Below are 25,906 nucleotides of genomic sequence, written 5' to 3' on the forward strand. Positions count from 1 at the left end.
TTCATTCAGGAAATTAAAGACGTCGGCCGTGCGATGTGGCCGGGCACCATCTTGCATAAACCACGAGGTGTTCGCAGTGTCGTCTAAGGCAGTTTGTACCGCCGCAAATTCACGAAGAATGTCCAGATAGCGTGATGCAGTAATCGTTTCGGATCTGAAAAATGAGCCAATGATTCCTTTGGAAGAAATGGCGGCCCAGACCAGTACTTTTTGAGGATGCAGGGACGATTGAACTGCAACATGGGGCTTTTCGGTTCCCCACATGCGCCAGTTCTGTTTATTGACGAAGCCGTCCAGGTAAAAATAAGCTTCGTCAGTAAACCAAATGCTGCCCACATGCATATCGCCGTCATCAATCCTGTGCACTATATTGTTAGCGAATGTCTCTCGTGCAGCAATGGTAGCGGCGCTGAGGGGTTGCTGCATTTGAATTTTGTATGGATAGAGGTGTAAACTCTGGCAGCTGCAACACGGCGAACGGAAACCCGAGGCCGCTGTTGGATCACCTGCTGCACTAGCTGCGCGTTGCCCTCTGTGGTTGCCGTACGCTGTCGCCCTACCTTTCCAGCACGTTCATCCGTCACGTTCGCAGTCCGTTGAAATTTTTCAAACAGATCCTTTATTGTATCGCTTTTCGGTCCTTTGGTTACATTAAACCTCCGTTGAAAACTTCGTCTTGTTGCAACAACACTGTGTTCCAGGCGGTGGAATTCCAACACCAGAAAAATCCTCTGTTCTAAGGAATAAACCATGTTGTCTACAGCACACTTGCACGTTGTGAACAGCACACGCTTACAGCAGAAAGACGACGTACAGAATGGCGCACCCACAGACTGCGTTGTCTTTTATATCTTTCACATCACTTGCAGCGCCATCTGTTGTTGAAAATTGTAACTACTGTAATTTCGAAAGTTTGTCTGCCTGAAAATGTACTGTTTTCCCAAGCATACTGCAACAAACGGTGTATTTCTATCGCTGCTCGTTTAGTTTTTATTGCCGTTTCAAATATACCGGTCATTTTTGAAACACCCTTTATATATATATATATATATATATATATATATATATATAAAAAATTTCATGAAAACATTCAAGTGATTAGGTGATTAACACTGCAAGACCACAGGTCTCCCTCTACGATCTTTAACCCCGACACTCTTCCCTCCAGTACTAAACTGGTGATCCGTCGACGTCTCAAAACGTGTCCTACCAACCGCGAAACCCGCAATGGACTGGCGGAGTCCTTATATTTTAGCGGCCGCCTACCGTATTTAACAGTAACTGCCACCGCTGCTTCGCAATGTAATACTGCCTTGAGATAACTACCAGGATGGTATGTGAATTATTACAACGTTTGTGTTTAACTAAACATTGCACAGTGCAGCGGCCTCTCAAAAACATATAAAGCAATAAAATTCCGTACTTCGCACAGTGATCCGTATCATACTGCAGAACAGAGTGCGTCTCCACCGCATTGCACGTCCCGGAACATTTGCATGTAATAAGGCATCTCGATCATTGGCTGCTCGCATGTGCAATGGCCTTTCCCGCCCCTCCGCAAACAGTAGGCGTAAAGACAAAGGCGCTATGTGTGACCCGTTGCGACTGGTCGCATACGGATGCTCTGCTCTTCATCTCCGAATGCGAGGTAGCACACCTCTGTCTGACTCTATAGAACCCTCTCACAACTATCACAATTTTAAAAAATGGGTTGGCCACCTCCTTTGTCCTATATATTCGAGCAGACCATACGTGTAAATTTACATCTCTCCTGAAACCTTGTACACGTTTCCAAAGATATGTGACTTTATTTGCTCTTCGAAAATTCACGTTCATTTACGCTATGACACTTCTAGTATTTTTTCCGTCATTCCGACCCACCGATCGTTGATAAATGAATTACATTTGAACTGACGTTCCAAATCCAGTAGGTGGCTTTCCTCTCGTTTCAAGTTTCACTGTGGTAGCGACCAGATATACGCCTTGTCACTCCTAGTAGTAGTCGAGCATATTCGTTTTTCGTCTGCAGCTTATACCATTCGTGAATTGGGCACGGGTGGAATGTCTTCCTCCCGGTTATAATTTTTATGTTGCAGAGTAATTCCATATCTTCATTCACTGTTTCTTATCTGCTAGTGAACAACGTAAATTTAGTCTGCCTTTTAAGATGTCAGTCCATCCATTTATAGACAGACCAAACTTACGGAAGAATGTACACTATCCACCCAGAATTCTCAGTCACTAATAAAGACTACAGCACTCGATTCACCCTACTCCAACTTTTCAGAGCAGTGATAATAACTGTTGAAGTAATGTACTTATGCAATTACACTCATTAATGAAGCGGTTGAAAGAAAATACTAAAGTACAAGTCAACTCTGTGTTAGCAATGTTTAATGTTTTCTTCCACAAGTCACCGAAGGACGAACATTGGAGTCCTTTGTCTCTTTAGCTTGATGCAGCAAGGTGCTGCAGGCAATTCGTCCAGTGTCGTTTATTACTGATCATCATTTAGAGGATAATACAAACACGTTACAACCTGCTTTCTTTGCTGGTTGTTTCTTTTTGGTGGATGGAAAGAACGTCGGTCTGTCGATCAAAACTTTTGAGCTGCAGAGCGGTGCCAGTACTTTATTCAGATAACTTTATCTAGGAGTAAACAATGTAAATTTATTCGACCTGTTAAGATATAAGTCCATCCATTTTCAGGCACACAACCCTCGCAGAAGAATATTATCTCTCACTGCATGATTTGCACAAAATTTAAAGTGCTTATAGACGTGTTGCTGATTTAGCACAGTCAGTATGGTGCTTTAAAATAGAGAGAAAAGGGAGTGACCCACTCATCAATATCTGGTTGTTCTAAATCACTCGCACATTATACGTGAAAGAAATTACAATGAAGAGATGTATTTGATAGGTGACACAAGGTACAGGGCTGCTGGAGTGGAACGTATGAACCCAACCGAGGATACAATATAACAGCATTCCTTATTTACCAATACATAACAGTGTTGCACACTGGTAACAACATTGACATCCAGACTGCTACAACCGATGCTTAGTCCATAAAAATTTTAAAAAACACAGTGCATAGAAAGTATGTGTATACATACATATGCCTCAGTTCAAAAGAAGTTAGCAGTAGTTACAAGACATTTTTAATGCGAACGGGGTGGGGAGGGGGGTATTGCAAGTAGAGCAATATTTGAAACTAAATTTAGAACTTAAGTCCAATAATAATAATTTCATGAATCATAAACAAATTGAGCTTGAAACATTCAATTGACCATTCTGAAAGAGAAACTGTAATCAAAACACAGTTTCAAAAAATTTCTTTAATCAAAATGTAGAGATAATCTTTTAGACGACGGGTTAATTTATCGAATCCGCTGGATGGGCCCAGTTGAAATAGAATTCTTTACTCTTTTAATTTAAAATAGTACGACTTACGAACTATAATTTAAAAAGAAAGCGCTTTCTTGGTATCTTACAGCACTTCAATTATGGTACAATCTGACTATGACAACCTTCAGAGAGGTTGGCACGCCTGGCTGCAATGGACAACGACAACGCCTAAGGCAACACTCGACATGACACACACAAAATGTGGCCCACTCTGTAACATTAATAAAAAAGAGAAAAAACAAATTCACAGCCAAGGGTGACAGTACTTGCCGAGTCAGCAAGTTTTGGGAAGCATCAATGTAAGACAACTCCAACTACGTAAAGCAAGGATTTTTTTTTTTTTCTTTTTAAAATAAATCAACCTTGGCACCAGTTGCGGTTCGTATGGTCAACATAATTCTATCTTTAAACTGAAACCCAGGACAGTGAAAATTAATGAAACCACTACTCCGCCTCTGTTACATAACTAGGAGGTACAACCAATAGAAGCAGGGGATCAGTACTTAATCACACGGACGAAATGACCGTCCTAGCCTGCTCCTTTACATCTCACGCAGTCAATCGAGCCATAACAGTCGCCGACCAAATGGGAGAACCGACAAGCGACCAGCGTCAAACATAATGAAAAAGCGCTACGGAACAATACTAAAAACATAATTTTTTATTCCATCCCTTCACAGTGCAGGCGGGCCTTCAACGGCCTTTAATATACGAGGGCTGTTCCTTCGTGGATAACACTGCTTGTCCTTCCCATATTCACACCTTCAACAATTCCTCAATTCAAATACTTCAACTATCGGTATATTGTTGTACAACGCAGCAATTGCCTCACTGCACTCACTTCGTGAATTGTATGTGGGTGGGAGAAATATGTTCGCTCCCGACACTTGGACGGAGCGGTAAAGAGATAACCTCTCTGCCCCCGTTTTGTCAGAGTATCGATTATCATCCATATTTTCACCATTCAGGATCTTCCAGTCTTCGATACATATCATTTCCATCTACCTGATTTTGGTGAGCAAGGCTGGCTCTAGACGTCTCTAGCAAATTCCGGACCCTGATAATTCTCTTAAAATTCCATCATGTTGCAACGGCACTGTTCGATTGATGGCTGTCTGTGTAGAAATCTATCACAACAATGAAAACTGGCACACTAACATACTGGAAGAAATTCACAACGATGTGGATGCTTACACCCACATTTTTGATGATTGGTGCTCTTTCCAGTCATTTTTCTTCAGCGGCGTAATAGAACAGCAGCAGGTCTGTCTAGCTATTTGGTTTCAATAGTTAACTTTGATTTAAATTTAGCTCCAGCTCCCACCAGCCGTCAACCCTCTGCAAATCGGTATAGCCCACTAGTGCCGCCGCCTACATCTAAATACACAGCTGGCCATTAAAATTGCTACACCAAGAAGAAATGCAGATGATAAACGGGTATTCATTGGACAAATATATTACACTAGAACAGACATGTGATTATATTTTCACGCAATTTGGGTGCATAGATCCTGAGAAATCAGTACCCAGAACAACCACCTCTGGCCGTAATAACGGCCTTGATATGCCTGGTCATTGAGTCAAATAGAGGTTGGATGGCGTGTACAGGTACAGCTGCCCATGCAGCTTCAACACGATACCACAGTTCATCAAGAGTAGTGACTGGCGTATTGTGACGAGCCAGTTACTCGTCCACCATTGACCAGACGTTTTCAGTTGGCGAGAGATCTGGAGAATGTGCTGGCCAGGGCATCAATCGAACATTTTCTGTATCCAGAAAGGCCCGTACAGGACCTGCAACATGAGGCCGTGAATTAACCTGCTGAAATGTAGGGTTTCGCAGGGATCGAATGAAGAGTAGAGCAACGGGTCGTAACACATCTGAAATGTAACGTCCACTGTTCAAAGTGCCGTCAATGCGAACAAGAGGTGACCGAGACGTGTAACCAGTGGCACCCCATACCATCGCCAGTATGGTGATGACGAATACACGCTTTCAATGTCCATTCACCGCGATGTCGCCAAACACAGATGCGACCATATGATGCTGTAAACAAAACCTTGATTCATCCGAAAAAATGACGTTTTGCCATTCGTGCACCCAGGTTCGTCGTTGAGGCTCTCCTGTCTGTGATGCAGCATCAAGGGTAACCGCAGCCATGGTCTCCGAACTGATAGTCCATGTTGCTGCAAACGTCGTCGAACTGTTCGTGTAGACGGTTGTTGCCTTGCATACGTGTCCATCTGTTAGGGATCGAGACGTGGCTGCACGATCCGTCACAGACATGCGGATAAGATGCCTGTCATCTCCACTGCTAGTGATACGAGGCCGTTGGGATGCAGCACGGCGTCCCGTATTACCATCGTGAACCCATCGATTCCATATTCTGCTAACAGTCATTGGATCTCGACCAACACGAGCAGCAATGTCGCGATATGATAAACCGCAATCGCGATAGGCTACAATCCGGAAACGTGATTGTGCGTATTTCTCCTTACACGAGGCATCACAACAACGTTTCACCAGGCAACCCCGGTCAACTGCTGTTTATGTATGACAAATCGGTTGGAAACTTTCATCATGTCAGCACGTTGTAGGCGTCTCCACCGGCGCCAACCTTATGTGAATGCTCTGAAAAGCTAATCATTAGCATATCACAGCATCTTCTTCCTGTCGGTTAAACTTCGCGTCCGTAGCACGTCATCTTCGTGGTGTAGCAATTTTAATGGTCAGTAGTGTATGTTGACCTACCGCCTTACATTTTCGGTAATACCTGTATGTTTGTTGGCTGCGACATATTCTAAACATTGATCACAGATGATTCAGTTAAGCAACCGCCAGTGTTATCGAGGAGAGTTGAAGTTTCGCTACCTTTAGTGTGTGAGCACCACCTATTTTCAGCGATTCTTCTGCAGATGAGGAGTGGCAGCTGGAGGACAGAAGCAACGCTACGCTGTACGTGGATACTGGCTGCATGCAGCTGCTGGCCAACGCGCTGGACCATCCCACGTGTTCACTGGAAGACCTGCCACCGGAGGCCACCGAGCAGCGCGAGCGGTGTCGCGTGCAGCTGTGGAATGACATGGTGCAGAGGTCGCCCTACTTACCCGTCACCAGCTACCTGGCCTACACGCAGAGGGCGAACGTCAACCTCTGCCTCTTGGCCTGGATGGCTGCCAACTCGTTCAGCATTTGTCAGGACGTACGCTTTAGTATGTTACGGTCTGTACACGGTGCTCGCTGCTATTTCGATAATCCTGATGACCAATCATGTCTGGGATCGAACGCTACGGATGCAATCTGCTCTGTTTCCAGAGCTATTCTGTTCATGAAGTGTCGCGACTTTTTCTCCCTTAAGCCTGCCGAGAAATGTCTCGTCGGACTTCATGCGGATGGATCGTACGTAAAGATGTTCAATCAAATGTGGAGAGAAGGTGATTTCGAAGGGGATGGAAAGCCAACAGAAATAACACTGAGCTACAAAGACAGTTTGAACAATGCCACCTTGAAATACAAGGACTTTAAAATCGACAACTTACAACATTTAGAAATTTCATTTATAGCAGTAAATATTCTTTTCCGATTTCTGGCTGCCGGAGTATACACGTACCTTCCCCACTTACGCAATTTACCCGGAAAAATATTCTTGTGCTTTCAGATCACGGGTATAATCCAGATCCTGTGTTCTGAGGTCGTGTATCGTATGGCAGGTGTGCCTGATTTATCTACGGCGGTGCTAGTCGATAGCGCCCTCACACTTCTCGGCTGCGTCTGGCTAAACTCATTCTGCTACCAAATGTACGCGTACATTCGTCACCTGAGGCTTCCTAACGACCTACTACCTGCTGAAGCAAGAAAAGTATTCTGTCGTCAGGCGCTGTATGCTCTAATATCCTGGAGTGTAGTATGTGCAGCATGTGTTGCCTTGGAAAAAACGAGTAAGTATTATTTGTTCCACAGTCGAATAATATTGCTCGTGGGAATTTCACTTTCGATAGCTTTTAATTTGGTTTGCCTCGGACTAGTGGGGTACATGTACCTACGTACTCGGAACTCCATGCGCCAACTCAAAATTTACAGTAAAAATAAATTTGGCTCAAAGAAAGATGTTCTGTTTATGTCAGTGAAGACTGTTATCCTAAGTGGTATAGGTGTGATTATTAGAATTGGGTTCCACCAGGCACAAGGTATTGCACAGTTCGTGTACTACGTGCACATAGCTACGATGATGCAGGGGCCAGTGCTGTTCGTTTTTTTCATTTGCAACGGAACAACACTGCCTCTGCTCAGGGACAGAGTACTGGGATGGTTTAACCGAGACGCGGTCGGTCCAGGGCTGGAACTGTGTTCAGCAGCGGAGAGAAATCTGGCGAGGATGAAGAAGGAACGGTCTCTGCCTGCAGAATCCTCGTTTTAATCCCCGTGTGTATTCTTCTTTAAGAAGTGTCTTAATTGTAGACTCCACTAAAGCCTGTGATCAAATATAAAGACACGGTCCAGCTGGTGAAATAAAATTAACTGTGATGAATACCGTGAGCCAGTGCCACTGTTTTATAATTTACCCTTTATTTACAATCGCGTGCTTATTTGTACAAGGTACGTCCGTCTAGAAATAGTAAACGACTCTAATAATTAAATGTGTGAAATGTAGTCTGAAGTGAACGAAAAGTTTTGAGTAATGGCGATTGTTAGCAAGATGTTGACTTGATGAGTGGGAGATACAGCGAGGTACCGTAGAAGACGTTAAAAAGTATTGCGCATGTAGTGTGTTAGTCTTAAGCAAGTAAGAAGGCTATTTAAAAAGACATTTATACAAATAGTATTGGGGTAGAAAACACATGCGCCAGAAGCTGAACTAAAGGGCACACGTCTTGCCACAAATTAATCTATAACGGCATTATAGATGCAACTAAGTGTTATATGTTATCAATAAACTTTCGCCCATTTGTTCAAATAAAAACTGAGTCAGCGACTGTGTGAATTTAATATCCATTCCAACTCAACACCCTGACATAAACTGTACTAGATAGATCTGATTTTCAGAAACTGCCAAGTTACAGCAGTCATCACTCCACCAAGTACCAATAAAATTGACAGTGAACTTCGTGATATTCAAGGAGTACGAGTTGTTGGATACAATGGAACCAGAAACTGCACATAAGGTAAGTGCCAGGTACAGCTTTCTTCCATACGCCTTTAACCACAAAAAGACACTGACAGCAGAGGCGAACCAAACTGTGGCACCCTGGAACATACTTACCCGTCCGTTCTTCGGAGCTTATGTAACGTCGTGCGGACTCACACTGGGGTTGAAGCGAAACTCCAGGCAGCGTGCGGCGCGCAGAACACATTACATCGCGTAGTGTTCCGTGGACTTAAATGTTAACGTTCACTTGTGGACCAGAACAAATTTCCTACTCTGCTACACATGTAAAATCAGTGTAACGTTAAGGGTCGCCAGCATTACTTTGACTTGGAAGACAAGGTTAAACTTCAGCACTCAGAATTGTGCAATAAATAGTCCTGTTACTACCTAGCTACTTTCAGGGAAGACTCCGAGCTATGATCATAGGTCTGGGAAGATTCACCACTAAGCTTAATAAATCACCTTCAACTGCGTGTACGCAGTACACAGTTCAAAGTCAATATGGAAACGACCACTCTAAAAAAATTAATCACAGATTTGCATCGAAACAAATTAAGTTCATTGGTGTGAAATAACCCTAGCCAATTCCGTCACTTTTTACATAACCGTCACTTCCAGCTAGCTAACGTCAAGTTTCCTCTGAGTTGTTAACTGACTGAAAAAGTCGACACTCATTATTCCATAACACACTCAGAGAACAACAGGGAAATGCCCAAATGGTAATCGACTCCCGTGCACAGGAATTTACTTTCGAATACCTTGTCGGCTTTCTTCACCGGAAACGTACCTCTGCAGATATCGCACGATCTCTCACTCCAGAACTCGGAAATGATGGCCACGTCAAAACACAAAGTCCGCCCTAGAGGGCCACAGCTTGCCACGTCACCCATAAGAGGGCTCAAGGCCGACTTGGCGATTTATCGAGCTCCCAGCTCCTCCACGACACTGTCCGACACACAGCGACAGTCCTCCCAGGAGGCACAACCAGGAGCCGACAGGGAGCCACCCCCTTCCGTTCCTTAGCGCAACTCCTGTAAGGTGCTACCACCTGGTACGACCTTCAGAAACTTACCTGTATCGACCGTCATCAAGAAATTTCTCTCCCTTAGAGTCACAAAGCAGGTTCCAACCGACTCATTTAGGAGGGAGAGGGAAAACCCCCTTTCCCACGCAACACAACACTGGTTGGGGCGGACTAGAAAGACGAACAAGCTAGCACACATCATTTCCCATGAAATGATATGTTACACGGTGTGCACCTAAAGTGTAGAAATCCTTAATATTTTGAACCAATATGCAGGGTGTTTATAACTGAAGTTCAGGTTTCAAAACGCTGTAGAAAGAGAACCACAGCTCAGAATGGTGTCAAATTTGAACACCATATTATTTGCGCTGGAGGAAAGATCATGGACGCCCAACATGAATGTCTCCATGACAGACCGTGTGCTGATGGTAAGGCTCTTTTACAAGAACGACTGGCTTATAGCCTTCCAGAAGTTCCGGACACTCACAGTTATGAAAAAAAAGCGTTGGTGAAGTCTGGTAAGGGTCTGGGATAAATGATTGCAAAATTCGGAGAGACGGGTTCTTTTGAAGCGCAAATTGGCAAAGGGGGGGGGGGGGGGGAAGCAGTTGATACGACGTCTGTCGAATATGTGACCACAGCACTGGAGGAGGAGTCCGACTATGATGTGCAAACATACAGTGCACGGGAAATTGCCCGAATGTTGGGACGTGCCTAGGAGTACGGTGCGCAAAATCTTACGTAACATCTTGGACTGCCATACGTACGAAATCACCCATGTTCAGAGTTGCTTCCTGCTGACCTACCAGCAACACAAGCGTTCGATCTCAATTTTCTTGTCCGCGTGGAAGTGAACAGTGAACGGACACGGAAAATTTTGTGTCCAGGCGAAGCCGATTTCCTTGTCAATACGCAAAGTCGCAGAAAATGGGCAATGGAAACCCCGCACATACATCAAGCGGTACCAGTTCACTGTGCAAAGATAACCGTGTGGTGCGGGTTGATGGTAACGTTCATCGTGGGGCCATATTTTTTTCGAGCAGATGAATCCTGTGGGTCCTATAACCTATATCGTCACTGGTAAGCGGTATGAGACTCTTTTGCGCACCAACTTCATTCCAACTCTTCAACAGCGTGGGCGTGTGGATAGGATCTTTTTTTTGTAAGGCAACGCACCTGCGCACAATGGAAACGACCACTCTAAAGAAATTAATCACAGACAGAGCTGGGTCAGCTAAGGTCACATCAGATCACTTTGGGTCAGCTCTGGACAGGTGTGGACCAGTCTGATCGTGTCAGATCAACTCTGTCACAGTCCTACCCAGTCTGGACTGGTCTGATCAGGTCCAGTCTACTCCAGTCTGGTCTGGTCCAATCTGATCCAGTCCTGTCCAGTCCAGACTGAACTGGTTTGACCCAATCTGTTGCAGTCCATTCTGCACCAGTCAGGACAGGTGAGATAAAGTGAGATCAGATGAGGTGAAGAGAGATCAGGTGAGGCAGGGTGAGCCCAGGCTGCATCAGGTTACATCAGTTAGGAAAGGATACGTCAGGCTAGGTAAAATTAGGTCACATTACAAAATGTTAGGTCACATTAGATCAGGATTGGTTTAGGTTAGGTTAGGTTACATTAGGTAACGTTATGTTAGGTTAGGTTTGGCTGGGTTAGGTTAGGTTAGGTCAGGCAAGGTTGCATCACCTCAGGTGAGGTCGCATCAGGTTGGGAAAAGAAAGGTCATGTCAGGTCAGGTAAGGTCAGTTCAGGTTGGGTCGGTTTGGGTCTGGTAAGTTTAGGTAGGGGCAGGTTGTGTTCAGTCAGGACAGGTTGGATCAGGTCAGGAGGTTTCAGTTCGAATTGGTTCAGGTTTGGTTCAGGGAGGATTGGGTTGGGTTAGGTTGGGTTGGGTATGGTTAGGAGGTGTTAGGTAGTGTTGGGTAGGATTCAGTTTGGTTGCATTGGCTTAGTGTTGGTTTGGGTCAGGTTGGGATGGGTTGAGTTGGGTTTGGTCGGTTTGGGTGGGGTTGAGCTGGGTTCTGTTAGGTTGGGTTCGGTTGTGTTAGGTTCTTCTGGATTGTGATAGTTTAGGTTAGGTTAGATCAGGTTCAGTTAGATTAGGGTTAGGTTCGGGTTAGGTTAGGTTAATGTTAGCTTTGCTATTACCCCATTAATATTGTTATTCCCTGTTGCGTTTTGCCTACTACTACCTTATTGTGTCTCAGGAGGCGTCTTGTCAGGCCTAGGGAGGGAATTCTCTAACCTAAAAAACCCACATGTGCACTCCACACGTACTCCACTACCCTTGTAGCCGCTTTCTGCGTGTAGTGCACGCCTGACCTGTTCAGGGGGACCCTTCATTTCTTCACCCGATAGCGGAGGTCGAGAAATTTGCAACCCAGATATCTGCAGAATCGCCTGAGCCTCTGGTTTAAGTCTTCAACTCGGCTCCAAACCAGAGGACCGTGATCGGTTCTGGGAACGATACCACAAATAGTAAGCTCAGGTTCCACCCCGCGGGCGAGGCTTTCCGCCTTCACCAACTCCGCCAACCACCTGTAGGAACTGAGGATGACCTCTGAACCCAGACGGCAGGAGTCATTGGTGCCGACATGAGCAACAATTTGCAGTCGGGTGCACCCAGTGCTCTCTATCGGCGCCGGCACGGCCTGCTTCATATCTCGGATGAGACCCCTCGGCAAGCAGACAGAGTGAACACTTGCCTTCTTCCCCGACCTTTCCGCTATTTTCCTAAGGGGCTCCATCACCCGCCTAACGTTGGAGCTCCCATCACTAATAAACCCCTCTCCCCGTGTGCCTGCTCGGACCTTGCTGAAGGAGCGGCCAAATGTCCACTCACAGACAGAGCGGGCGATGCCACACGGCCAGCCTTCACATTGACCCTCCGCCTCGTGCGCCGCGAACGCCGCTGAACCCGCCACTCCTCTTGGGGAGAGGGTGACCCAACCGTGCCCTGTACCCGCGAAGATGTCTCGACAGCAGGGACCATGGGTGAAGCATGAAACACCTGGGGTGCACCATGCGACGCACCAGACTCCCCACTGCCGCTACACTCCGAGGCAGCAGCCTGAAGACGGCTGACCGTGGTCATCAACACGTTCAGCAGTTCGCGAACGGTGGCCAGCTCCTTCTGCGTCCGTACACAGCAGTTACACATCCTATCTATCCTGAGAAATCAACAATTTACTGTAGAGAGTTAATCAACTTTTAATTAGACTGCTAAGTCACTAAAGGCGGCTGATAGCTGACTAAACTGTCGTTACTAGACACTTCTTGTTGAAAACAACGAAAATAAGCACTACCTGCCTCTGGACTGTATTCAAAACAAACACTAGCATTACTGGCACTACAGCTGACTAAGGGAACTCTCTCTGACTGTATTCAAAACAAACACGAAATGTATGGAACACTATTACTAGTACTCGAAAATTAAAGCTTCCTAAAAGCAAAAACACACGAAGAAGAAGTGACAAGTAAGAAAAATACAGTTAATACTTTACTTAACGTAGCTCACTGCACAGCAGATGTGAAGCGGACGGCAGTTACGGCAGTTACGTTCATCTTAAAATACGAGGAGTATTTCGCCTGTCTCGTGTGCCCTGCGAACCGGGAGGAATAATTCTCTCATTTTGTCTCAAGGACCTCAAAACTTGAGAGAATGTTGTCTAATCCAGAGGGTTCATTGCTCTGTCAAATTCTCCAAGCAGGACCATGTTTCCTAACTCCCATACTTCCTCGTTTCTTTGTATAATACTGTCCTCAAGTTGTTTCCCATATCTAGATCCGCTGAAGTTCTGTACATTTCATCTGTCTTTCAGCTTTACCTTCTTTGCTTAGCGCTGGCTAACCGTCTGAGCTCATGATATTCATAAAACTCTTTCTTTTTTTCTCCACGACTGTCTATGATTCTCCTGTAGGCAGCATCTACGTTACCTCTGGTTTCTTCTACAGTCTTGCACTTGTCCTCAAGCTATTCCTACTTAACCATTTTGGACTTCAAGCGAATCTTGTTTTTCGACGTCTGTATTCCCTTTCGTCTGCTCCATCTGCTGCAGTTTTATGTTTTTTCCTTTCTTCAATTAAATTCACGTCTCCTGTGTTACTCATGGATTTCTTATATGTCTTGTCTTTCTACCTATGTGATCCTCTGGTGCCTTTCCTGTTCCACTCTTCTTCTGTTGCATTCCCTTCCCCAGTTTCAGTCCTAACTCTCCCTCTGAAACTCTTAACAACCTATGGTTCTTTCAATTTATCCAAGTCTCTTCACCCTAAATTCTTTCTTTCTTGCGATTTCTTCCATTTTAGCCTGCAATTCTTGATCAATAAATTGTGACCAGAGTCCACATCTGCCCCTGGAAATGCCTTGCAATATAAAAGTTGGTTTCGAAATCTCTATGTAATCGATCTGAAACCTTCCAGTGTCTCCAGGTTTCTGCCACGTACACAGACAACATTCGTGATTCTTAAACCAATTGCAAGTGATTATTAAATTATGCTCTGTGCAAAATTCTAACAGCCGGCTTTTCCTTTCATTCTTTTCCTCCAGTCCATCTTCTACTACTACTTTTCCTTCTCTTCCTGTTTCTACTACCGTTTTCCAGTCACCTACCACAAATTTTCGTCTCTCTTAAGTATCTGAATTATTTACTTTATTCATCTTACATTCATTCAGTCTCAGTCATCTCCGGAGATAGTGATCAAACAGACTTATTTTCTGTGGAGTGCAAATGCTTCATGTGTATCTTGGCTACAGAAATGCCTTCCCTATGCTGTTCGTAGTATCTTGCCAGTATTCCTGTTTTGTTATCCATTATTAGGCCTATGCCTGCATGACCCCTACCTGATTTTATGTTGATAAACCTGTACTGATCTGACCAGAAGTCCTGTTCTTCCTCAACGGCAATCCAATAATTATCAGTATACCTAACTTCACCCTGTCCATTTCCATTTTTAAATGTTGTGATCTACCCACCCAATTAAGGGATGTATCATTCCCCGCTCTGACCTATGGATGCCATTTTCATTTTTTCTGATTGCGACATCCTCCTGAGTAGTCATCTCCCGGAGATCCGATTGAGGGACTATTTTACCTGCGGAATATTGTATCCAAGAGGATGCCATCATTATTAAACAAAACAGCTCGTCTGCTTGCTCTCGAGAAAAAACTGAGAGCTGTAGTTTCCCCTTGCTATTTGCCGACCGCAGTACCAGCACAGAAAGGCATGCTGTTGTGTCACGTTAATAAAATACTATGTGGATAAATGGATGAAAATATGTTGTGGCGTCCGCCTGATTTCACGGACAAGAAATGTTCAAAACAACAACGTAAAAATTAATCACTTTTGAAAGGCAATTTTTTCTTAAATGGAGATTGGAAGGTATTGAAAAGAACCTCTTCTCAAATACTGAAATAACAGTAAAATTTACGCGAAGGCAAAAAGCCCGAACGAAACGGTCATATTCTGTGGAAGAATGAAGAAACATAAATATGGTCAAGGCTGAAGGCCTTCAGGAAGAAAACAAACACCGCGGAAAAGTCACTGACTGATAAACAACAATGCACTACGTTAGGCAATGTTCAAATCCCTACGGACTGCCCAGATTTTCAGTTTTGTACACTTAGATTCAACACGAGTTGAAGTCCCAGGAGGACAGCCCAGTTTCAAAGTTTGTATATGAGAAAACACAGTCAAGTCTAGTGTAGAAGCAAAGACAAGAAATAACTGATCACTGACACAAATTACGGACTCGTCGTTGAGGCGGTACCAAAGTGAGTTCGTGATTGATAGAATGCGACTGCATTGAACACCTGGGCCAGGTAACCATTCTGAGTGCACTACTCATCGTGGAAATTGCAAATTTGTGGCAAGGTCTTAAGGGACCAAACTGCTGAGGTCATCGGTTCCTTAGTTTACACACTACTCAATCTAATTTAAACTAACTTACGCTATGGACAACAGACACACACCCATGCTATGATCGAGGGAGGACTCGAATCTCCGACGGGGGGAGCCGCGCGGATCGTGACAAGACCCCTCAGACCGCGCGGCTACTCATCGTGGGCAAAACGCTGATCCAAATACACCCAACGCGCCAGAACATTGTAGGCACTACTTTCAATCACGTGGCCAGTGAAGGAGAATAGATCTCAGGATTCAAGTGCGCTTCTGCCTCGAGAATGTAAACAGTAAGAGAAGGCACGAAAGCTGTGAATAATTGGAGATTCTTTTAATTGGATGGTTCCATGTTAATGCAAACGCTTCAAGAAAATATAAAATGCCGAATGCAATGAAGCCGAAAGACTGACACCGCAGACATTCCTAACTAATGCACTTTTGCTGTCCAGTATGCTGGCTAACAACTAAGGACCCTCCTTAGCCATGTATCACCACAAAGGCGAGGAGAAGAATGAGAAGAGGGAGGAGGTGCGGTGTGTAACATACCATCGAGATTGATGTCTTCAGAAACAGTGCGCTAGTTGTTTTGGACAATATAAGAAAGGTCTGACGACGTTTGCTTGGAAGAACTAACTATACTAACACTAGGTGAGTGTGCCAGGTCTGAGTCAACTCTAGCCCAATGCCAGTATCTAGGCTATCAAGGACCAGTTACAAAATTTCTGGGCCAACTTGGCTTAGGAGAGAGAATCTAACTATTTTATGACACCCTTCCCATCCTTCCCATCCAAATCAGACGGGGTATAACATCATACTGATAAATGGGTTCACACTTTTAAGTTCTTTGCAGTTTGACTCGATATTGCATTTACTGAAATAACATCACGTACCCTCCCAAGCCGTGAAGTTGTGTTTTCTGCCATCTTATAGGTGTTTCACTTTTTTTATCAGCCAGTGTATACCACTAAATGACTAACACGGTGCACAATCTCAGGTTGACTGTTTAACGGTTTCCAGGGGTAACAAAAGTGTGATCTTCAGTATTTCAAATAATTATTTATCGAATTCAAAAATTCAAAACGATTTCATAATTTAAAAAGGTGTAACCTTACGTTAAAGTTTTAACACAATAATTCAAGCATTATAGTTACAAATTGTGAATGTCTTGAGGAAGTACAATTCACAGCATGTGTATCGTCCCCAGTATATTCATCCAGTGTTTGAGAAGGAAAGTATCTAGCGACTTCCAAGAAATTTTACAGGTAATTTTATGCATTTTGGAAGGTTCTTCTTTCTGCCAAATCCCACAAAACAATGAAAGGAAAAAAAGTTTACTGCGCATGCGGCATCAAGCACCATGTTTTAATTTATTACTTCTTTCCTACTGAAACTATGCGCAAAGCGGTTTGCAGACAGTAACCAAATATACTACAGAATGTACCTGCAAAATTACGTCACTGTATGGCACATTATTCGAGAGGTACGTAGTCATAAACATTGAGATATGTGAAAAACTGGTTTGCTGTGTAATGACTCTGCTTGTACAACTTAATTTTCCTGTGATGAAGTCTAAATTAAATAGTTCAGCTAATAGTTTGCTAAACGTGTGTTACAGGAACACATCAATGATTTATCACTTTTTTGTTTACCAGTTTCGCTTTTGACCTTTTCATTGTCTATGCATGAATGGTTCGGAACCAATGAAACCAACCTAATTATGGTTTTACATCTTCAATCACAAAGTTTTGCATGCTTAACGTCAAATATTTAACATATTAACTCATTTGTAAAGTAGTCAAATGTCTGAAGCTGTTTTAAGTATGAGACGTCGTTTCTTTAAACAACGGTGATTGGGGCGCAACTCTTAAATTGCAATAAATTACAAAGCGCGATACTGTACGCTGATATCTAGTGGGTGATGCCAGAGTCTCTGCACAAAAGAAGGAGGTTCCTAGTGTCGTTACTTTACTACAGAGACCGTCGACTAACATAGATTTATATGTTGGCATGAAAGCTAAGGCACCCAAAATTCTGTGCGGCGTCCTCCTCGGTAGCGCGAGGTAGCGCGGCCGATTGCTAAGCGAAGGGGCCAAGGTTCGATTCCCAGCTGGGTTGGAGACTTTCTCTGCTCGGGGACTGCGTGTTGTGCTATGTTTGCATTCCTATCGTCCTAAGTGGCATTCCACTGTTGAGATGGCTCAATGAGCAAGCCCTGAAGGCCAATAAATTGAAAAAAGAGAAAGTCTGTGGAGAAACATACAGGATAGTGTGCTCCTAGAATTACAGAAAGACTTCACAACCTCTCCTGAGAAGACTACTGAGGTTATATCACGAGTGTCTCTTATTTGTCTGCAGGTTACAGGAAATGGCTCCCTTTTTTAAAAAAAGAAATATTCAAGGAAGGCTTCTTCAGGGTATATAAGTGGAAATGGAACAAACATTATGAAGGAGCATTCACAAAAGTGATGAATCAATATATTGGTAAAACGGCGCACCTGATTTTGCTAGAGGGTAGGAACGCGAGTAGGAAGGAATACTGTACTACTTCCTGAAAGGAAATGACTTGATTACGATATAAGTGATTCTAAATAAATCAATGTTAAGAACAGAGATATAACGTACTCATAGATCCATGAATATTCTCTCTTTCATGGCCACAGTCCACAGTTTTACTTCAAGCTCAGCTAGTAAAGAGTCGACGAACGATATAGAAAAAAAGATGGTAAGTACCAGAGTTTCAGGTCGATGTAATACGGCACAGTAAGTTGGAACAGGATAGAGTGACAGGTCTCCAGGAAATAGATTTGTGTACCGTAACATTACAGCTAATAGTGGGCCTGCTGCATCTACAGTGATGAGTGTGTGTAAGCAGCAGATGGAATAGGTTACGCAGCGAAGAGTGAGAGCAGGACAACGCCTTGTGACCACAGGTCAGGACGGCAGCCATCCTCTCTAACTGAACCTAGCAGCCTATAAATTAATATCTTTAGCATTTCCCTGATGGTGCAAAACTCCAACGGACGTCGAAACATATATAGACGGTTCGACGCCGTCTGTTTTCTGATGGACTGTTCGCACACATGGCACTGCGTGAGATTCCATTGCCTTGAGATTAAAAGCGCCTCAGACTCCTACCTTCCAGACAACAAGGTTTTTCGTGGTCATTGCATATAAATTATTACAGAAGGGTACTACACACTACTTGGCAGTTTTGACCAAACTGAAAGACTGATAGGTAACTGCACTGAAACAATGTTGGGAGTGCTACAGGTAGGCCGGGCTCCTAGCCAGCCAGCAAGCAACATTACACCCGAGGGAAGTGGTCACGTAACTTACTGGGGCCAAACTCCCCGCAGACGGAAGTAACTTGGCCACGATCCACCTGGGCACCAGATGCCATCTCAGGTGAACAGGGAATCAGCGATCATAAAGCGGTTACTGCATCGATGATTTCAGCCGTAAATAGAAATATTAAAAAAGGTAGGAAGATTTTTCTGTTTAGCAAAAGTGACAAAAAGCAGATTTCAGAGTGCCTGACGGCTCAACACAAAAGTTTTGTCTCAAGTACAGATAGTGTTGAGGATCAGTGGTCAAAGTTCAAAACCATCGTACAATATGCGTTAGATGAGCATCTGCCAAGCAAGATCGTAGGAGATGGAAAAGAGCCACCGTGGTACAACAACCGAGTTAGAAAACTGCTGCGGAAGCAAAGGGAACTTCACAGCAAACAAAAACATAGCCAAAGCCTTACAGACAAACAAAAATTACGCGAAGCGAAATGTAGTGTGAGGAGGGCTATGCGAGAGGCGTTCAATGAATTCGAAAGTAAAGTTCTATGTACTGACTTGGCAGAAAATCCTAAAAAAATTTGGTGTTATGTCAAAGCGGTAGGTGGAACAAAACAAAATGTCCAGACACTTTGTGACCAAAATAGTACTGTAACAGAGGATGACAGACTAAAGACCGAAATACTAAATGTCTTTTTCCAAAGCTGTTTGACAGAGGAAGACTGCACTGTAGTTCCTTCTCTAGATTGTCGCACAGATGACAAAATGGTAGATATCGAAATAGACGACAGAGGGATAGAGAAACAATTAAAATCGCTCAAAAGAGGAAAGGCCGCTGGACCTGATGGGATACCAGTTAGATTTTACACAGAGTGCGCGAAGGAACTTGCCACCCTTCTTGCAGCGGTGTACCGTAGGTCCCTAGAAGAGCGTAGCGTTCCAAAGGATTGGAAAAGGGCACAGGTCATCCCCGTTTTCAAGAACGGACGTCGAACAGATGTGCAGAACTATAGACCTATATCTCTAACGTCGATCAGTTGTAGAATTTTGGAACACGTATTACGTTCGAGTATAATAACTTTTCTGGAGACTAGAAATGTACTCTGTAGGAATCAGCAAGGGTTTCGAAGAAGACGATCGTGTGAAACCCAGCTCGCGCTATTCGTCCACGAGACACAGAGGGCCATAGACACGGGATCCCAGGTAGATGCCGTGTTTCTTGACTTCCGCAAGGCGTTCGATACAGTTCCCCACAGTCGTTTAATGAACAAAGTAAGAGCATATGGACTATCAGATCAATTGTGTGATTGGATTGAAGAGTTCCTAGATAACGGAACGCAGCATGTCATTCTTAATGGAGAGAAGTCTTCCGAAGTAAGCGTGATTTCAAGTGTGCCGCAGGGGAGTATCGTAGGACCGTTGCTATTCACACTATTCATAAATTACCTTGTGGATGACATCGGAAGTTCACTGAGGCTTTTTGCGGATGATGCTGTGGTATATCGAGCGGTTGTAACAATGGGAAATGGTATTGAAATGCAGGAGGATCTGCAGCGAATTGACGCACGATGCAGGGAATGGCAATTGGATCTCAATGTAGACAAGTGTAATGTGCTGCGAATACATAGAAACAAAGATCCCTTATCATTTAGCTACAATATAGCAGGTCAGCAACTGGAAGCAGTTAATTCCATAAATTATCTGGGAGTACGCATTAGGAGTGATTTAAAATGGAATGATCATATAAAGTTGATCGTCGGTAAAGCAGATGCCAGACTGAGATTCATTGGAAGAATCCAAAGGAAATGCAATTCGAAAACAAAGGAAGTAGGTTACAGTACGCTTGTTCGCCCACTGCTTGAATACTGCTCAGCAGTGTGGGATCCGTACCAGGTAGAGTTGATAGAAGAGAGAGAGAGGATCCAACGGAGAGCAGCGCGCTTCGTTACAGGATCATTCAGTAATGGCGAAAGCGTTACGGAGATGATAGATAAACTCCAGCGGAAGACTCTGCAGGAGAGACGCTCAGTAGCTCGGTACGGGCTTTTGTTGAAGTTTCGAGAACGTACTTTCACCGAGGAGTCAAGCAGTTTATTGCTCCCTCCTACGTATATCTCGCGAAGAGACCATGAGGATAAAATCATAGAGATTAGAGCCCACACAGAAGCATACCGACAATCCTTCTATCCACGAACAATACGAGACTGGAATAGAAGGGAGAACCGATAGAGGTACTCAAAGTACCCTCCGCCACACACCGTCAGGTGGCTTGCGGAGTATGGATGTAGATGTAGATGAAAGCCGACAAGTTAACAGTGGGAGATGAAGGCACACGTAGCTCTGTTTCTCACATTCGTGTGTTTTTCTCACACTAATCGTGCCTGTACGGTCGGGGCCGCATAACCTACATAAGCCAGAGCGCGCATAGTGAGATCGATTGGACGTCCGTATTACACAACGGAGCAATATTTCTCAACAGAAACAGAGCAGTGCTGAGCAATGGCTGTGACCCCCACCGTCTTCACTCATAATACCCGACCTTCAGACGTTTTCTACTTAAATTGGAGGAAACATGTTACGCCAACACTGTAATTAAAATGCATAACAGCCGCGGATTCTGCGTGGTGTCAGTCCGAAAGAACAGACATCACACATTCGTAAACTCAGTGTTCCAGTTGACTCTTGTTCTACACTGAACAAGTCTCTCTTGTCTGTAGTACGGTGGCAGTATTGCATTCCGACGTCACAACCCGGTCTCAACTAATCTATGCTCTTCCCGATGGTTTGCGATAGCTCTATGCCTGTAAACGCAGCTGTTTTCACCCGTCTATTCATCAGAGCAAGTCGAACAGTTCTACGGTTGCGTCTTGGCGTAGTCGTTCTGGAACAGCCCGAGTCTATCGAGCGAGGTGGGGAAGTTGTTAGCACACTGGACTAGCATTCGGGTGGACGACGGTTCAAATCTGTGACAGGTCTGCAGATTCAGGTTTTCCTCAAGAGCTCCAGGGAAAAATTGGAATGATTCTTTGATAGGACATGGCCGATTTCGTTCCCTGTCCTTGAAACAATGCCTAGTTTGTGCTCTGTCTCTAATGGCCTCGATGACGACGGGATGTTGAAACCGCTGCGCGGAGTGGCCGTGAGGTTAGAGGCGCCATGTCACGAATCGCGCGGTCCCTCTCGCCGGGGGTTCAGTCCTTCCTCACACATGAGTGTGTGTAATGCCCTTGGCGTTAGTTACTTTAAGGAGTATTTAAGTCTAGGGACCGATGACCTCAGCAGTTTGGTCCCTTAGGAATTCACACACAGTTGAACATTTGAACGTTGAAACCTAATCTTCCTTCCTTTCTAGCGTTAAAATATTTTTGAGTTGTCAGCTTCTAAACAATCTGGATTTTGAGCAATTTAGAAGTGTCCTAACTTTGTTTATAAAAACATATAACACAGCACGCAAGTACCTTTTTTTTAATTTGGTGCCGTTCGGTCAAGATGTTCCATTTTGTAATAGGGACACGTATGCAACTCACGTAATTAAATTACTTTTATCTAGCGATACAAATTGAAATTCTTTGTCGTATGATTCATATGTAATCTTTATGTGATCTTTGTGTAACGAAATGAAGATACAGTTGAGATTAGCCATTTAGCCAGACGTTACAAAGCACTTGCCTTAAGTAAAAGTGCTGCTTCTATGAGGCTTGGACGGATATCTGCACATCTCTCGGAACTACTACTAAATGAAATACGCAGATCTGGGATACTAAATATGCTGTTCTTGTCCGTTTTGTATCTTCATCCCGAAGACTATTTCGATGTAGCTATACACGCTGGTTAATCATGTGTAACTCTCCCCTTTTCTCCATACTTTCTACATTTTACATCTATTTAATGCTGCTTACTGTGTTCAAACTTCGGTCTCTCTCCACTGTTCTTAACTCCAACACTTCCGACCCTTAACAAATTAATTATTCCTTGATGTCTAACAGTCTGCCTTATCAAACGATCCTTTGTTTTCGTCGTAAACCAATTTTCACTATGATTCGATTCAGTATCTTTTATTAGTTATTCGATCTACGAATCTAATTTCTAGCATCCTTATCCAACATTTAACTTCAACATCTATTTTCTGCTTGTCTGCTCTATTCATCATCCACATTTCACTTCCACGCAAGGCAACATTTCAAGTAATTTTTTTTTTTTTTTTTTTTTTGAAAATACTTCTCCACATTGTCATTTATATTAGATTTTAATACACATATATGTCCGGAAAAGATTTTTTCGCTGTTCCTGTTTATGTATTGTATCCTCTTTATTTGTGCAGTCGTCATTTATTTCACTCCCAAAATATCAAAATTCTTGTATTACTTTCGTCGCCTCATTTTGTTATCTAATTCCGCAGTACCTCCTGACTTAATTAAACTGCCCTTCTCCTACATTTATTCATATTCATCCTATACTCCGTTTTCAAGATTCTAGCCATTCCGTCCCAATGACCTTCTAAGCGTTTTTCCGTATCTGGCTGAATTTCTTTGTCTTCAGCAAACGTTTAAGCTTTTATTTTTTTCTTTCTCACCTTCAACGGCTTTTCAGGATTTTTTCTTAGCATCGTTAGCTTTTTATCCTATGTACACACTGAATAATATGAGCGAGAGTCTACAGCGCTGTCTCAATTCTTTCTTAACAACTGCCTCCCTTTCATACTCTTCGAGTCTTGTAGCTACAATAAGTTTCCAGAATACCAAAACGTGTACTCCAGTCAATATTGTTAAAAGCTTTTTCTACATCGAAACATGCTATGAATTCATGCAAGAGAAAATAATGACTGAACGAAGTATATTCACAAAGTACGATTATCATAGAACTGCACCACAGACCATAATTTCATGTTGCGGACATGCTCTGGTGACCCAAAACATCTAGAAAATCCCTGCCGCGAGAATGAATGTCACTTGCTGCGTTGATGGAAAGTCACGCAGTAAGGAAGCTGTATAAACGGAGCAGACACGAACTGGATATCGTTCTATTCGATGCATTTTTTTAGTCGTCAGTCTTCTGACACGTTCCATGCTGCCCGCCGTGAGTTCCTTTCTCGTGCCGACGCCATCATCTCAGAGTAGCACTTGCATCCCACGTCTTCATTTATTTGTTCGGTGCGTTCCACTCTCCGTCTATCTACGCTGCGTAAGAAGCACAACCTGGAGAACAGTAGAAATTAAAATGGATGGCCTTGGTCCATCGTAATGAAAGTGGAACAGCCAAAGCGCACAGTCCAAGTAGAAATGAAGGTTAAGGCGAATGAGTCGGCTGTGATGTCTTCCAGAGAAGCTGCTTCGACCCACCTGGTTGTACAATCGATTGCTGACAGAATGTACTGTATGAAAGAGGAAAGGCCCTGATTAAATCCAAACGCACATGTCGTACATGGCCCTTCAGGATATTAAAAGAGCCCAACGATTGTTTTGTGTGTGTCGTCTGACTTGATTATGTTGGCATGAAATACAAGCTCTAACCCAAAGACGACAATCTTTTTGTACTCCTGGCCAAACGAAACGTACGTCAAGAAGGTGCGTAGTGGCCCTGATGCCTGGGTGCACGAGGCTGTGCAGGACTGAAAATGCTGTCTGCTGTATGATAAATAGGCAGAGGTTACTGGTGGAAGAATTGCACCTAACAGGGGAGGCAGAGTTAGGAGCCCAATGGGACACGAAGTGTAAGCTGGCACAAATTTTGATGTTTATTGTCGTCAGCTTGTAATTTAGTCAACCTGTCCAAGTGAAGTGGGCTAATGATTGCATCAACCCTGGAGAGATAATCCGCTACCCCACTACCTATCCCACATATATGTATAATTTCCGTAGAGTATTGACAGATGAGGTCCATATGGGGAACTCTCCATCGAAGAAGGTACTGCACTGGGCTTCGGTTTGCGTCGGTGAGTGGCTTACGATCTGTATAGATCATTACAGCAGGTCCCTCAATGTCATCACAGAAGAATCCCACTGCCTCGTACACGGCAAATAACTCTGTCGAATGCTGACCGCTTACGTTGAAAGGAGGAAAGTTTCTTCGAAAAGAACCTAAGGAGATGAGTAGTTGAAGCACACTACCGATCGAAGTGTCGCTTGCATCAGTTACCGAGTGCGCGAGCGTGATGGCGTTTGCTAGTGCCTTTTTGAGATTTTTGAACGCCTGAATCATTTCCTCTGACCATAGCACCTTATGCTACCTGAAGTGTTCTTGTCTGCCAGACCCTCAGTGAGGCATATCTGAATGGAGGCAGCATGTTGCTAGGTGTTTGCAGTAAAAACTGAGCATGCTTTAAAAGGGTACAACTCAGGGAAGATGATTCGTACTGGAACGACCTTGATGAGCTTGATGTGGTCAGAGGTCGGACTAATCCATTGGGCGATACTGTGCGTCCAAGAAAAGTAACGTTTGTGGGACCAACCTGAGAATTGTTAGCGTCTCCATCGCCTTCAGTCGTTCACTTCATAGACAAATTTGACTTCAAAATGTGAAGAACAAATGCGAGTGTTTTGGTGAGATACTAATTTTATCTTTTCATGTGAATAACTCTTATCTTTGTCAGTAGCCTGTTTCTCAATGGAAATATATGGTAAAATACTCGCATAAAGTTAAACACGTGACGCCATTGTCAGACAGGGCAGCTCACACCTGATTCACGTGTTATTTCTGCTCCACAAAAGATGACGAGAATATAAGGATGTCGTCAAGATCGGGGTTTAAAATGTGGGAGTCCCAACAAGACAGAATCAATGAATCGTTGCCAAGTTTCGACTGCATTCTTCAGACCATATGGTATAAAACAGAATTCAGAGAGTCGAAATGGAGTAATGATTGCTGCTTAGAAAATTTCATTAATAAACATGGGGATCAGTAAGCATGCCTTTTGGGAACTGAGTATGCTGAATATTTGTGCCACATTAAGGAGTGTGCAAAATCCTTAATGTGAGGGATTAAATAGTTGTTAATGATATTGCAGGCGTTCAACCAGCAATAGTCCACACACAAATGGAATGAATTGTTACTTAAGCAGTTACAGCCTTATGGTTAGATAATCCCAGCCGATAGCAGCTCGTTAACCATAACTTTTTCTTGGCACACCT

General features: G+C 43.8%; 1 protein-coding gene across 2 annotated transcripts in view; it reads left to right on the plus strand.

The window, feature by feature from the left end:
* Window positions 1–8,381, plus strand: part of LOC124777368 — an 87,021-nt gene extending 78,640 nt beyond the window's left edge. For both annotated transcript variants that reach the window (XM_047252751.1, XM_047252750.1), the window contains exon 5: window positions 6,325–8,381. In XM_047252751.1, coding sequence (XP_047108707.1) covers window positions 6,325–7,826 — 1,502 coding nt within the window. In that variant the 3' untranslated portion in view covers window positions 7,827–8,381. The remainder of the gene's footprint in view (window positions 1–6,324) is intronic.
* Window positions 8,382–25,906: the final 17,525 nt, after the last annotated feature.

The sequence above is a fragment of the Schistocerca piceifrons genome, chromosome 2 (assembly GCF_021461385.2).
Source record: "Schistocerca piceifrons isolate TAMUIC-IGC-003096 chromosome 2, iqSchPice1.1, whole genome shotgun sequence".
Lineage (NCBI taxonomy): Eukaryota > Metazoa > Arthropoda > Insecta > Orthoptera > Acrididae > Schistocerca > Schistocerca piceifrons.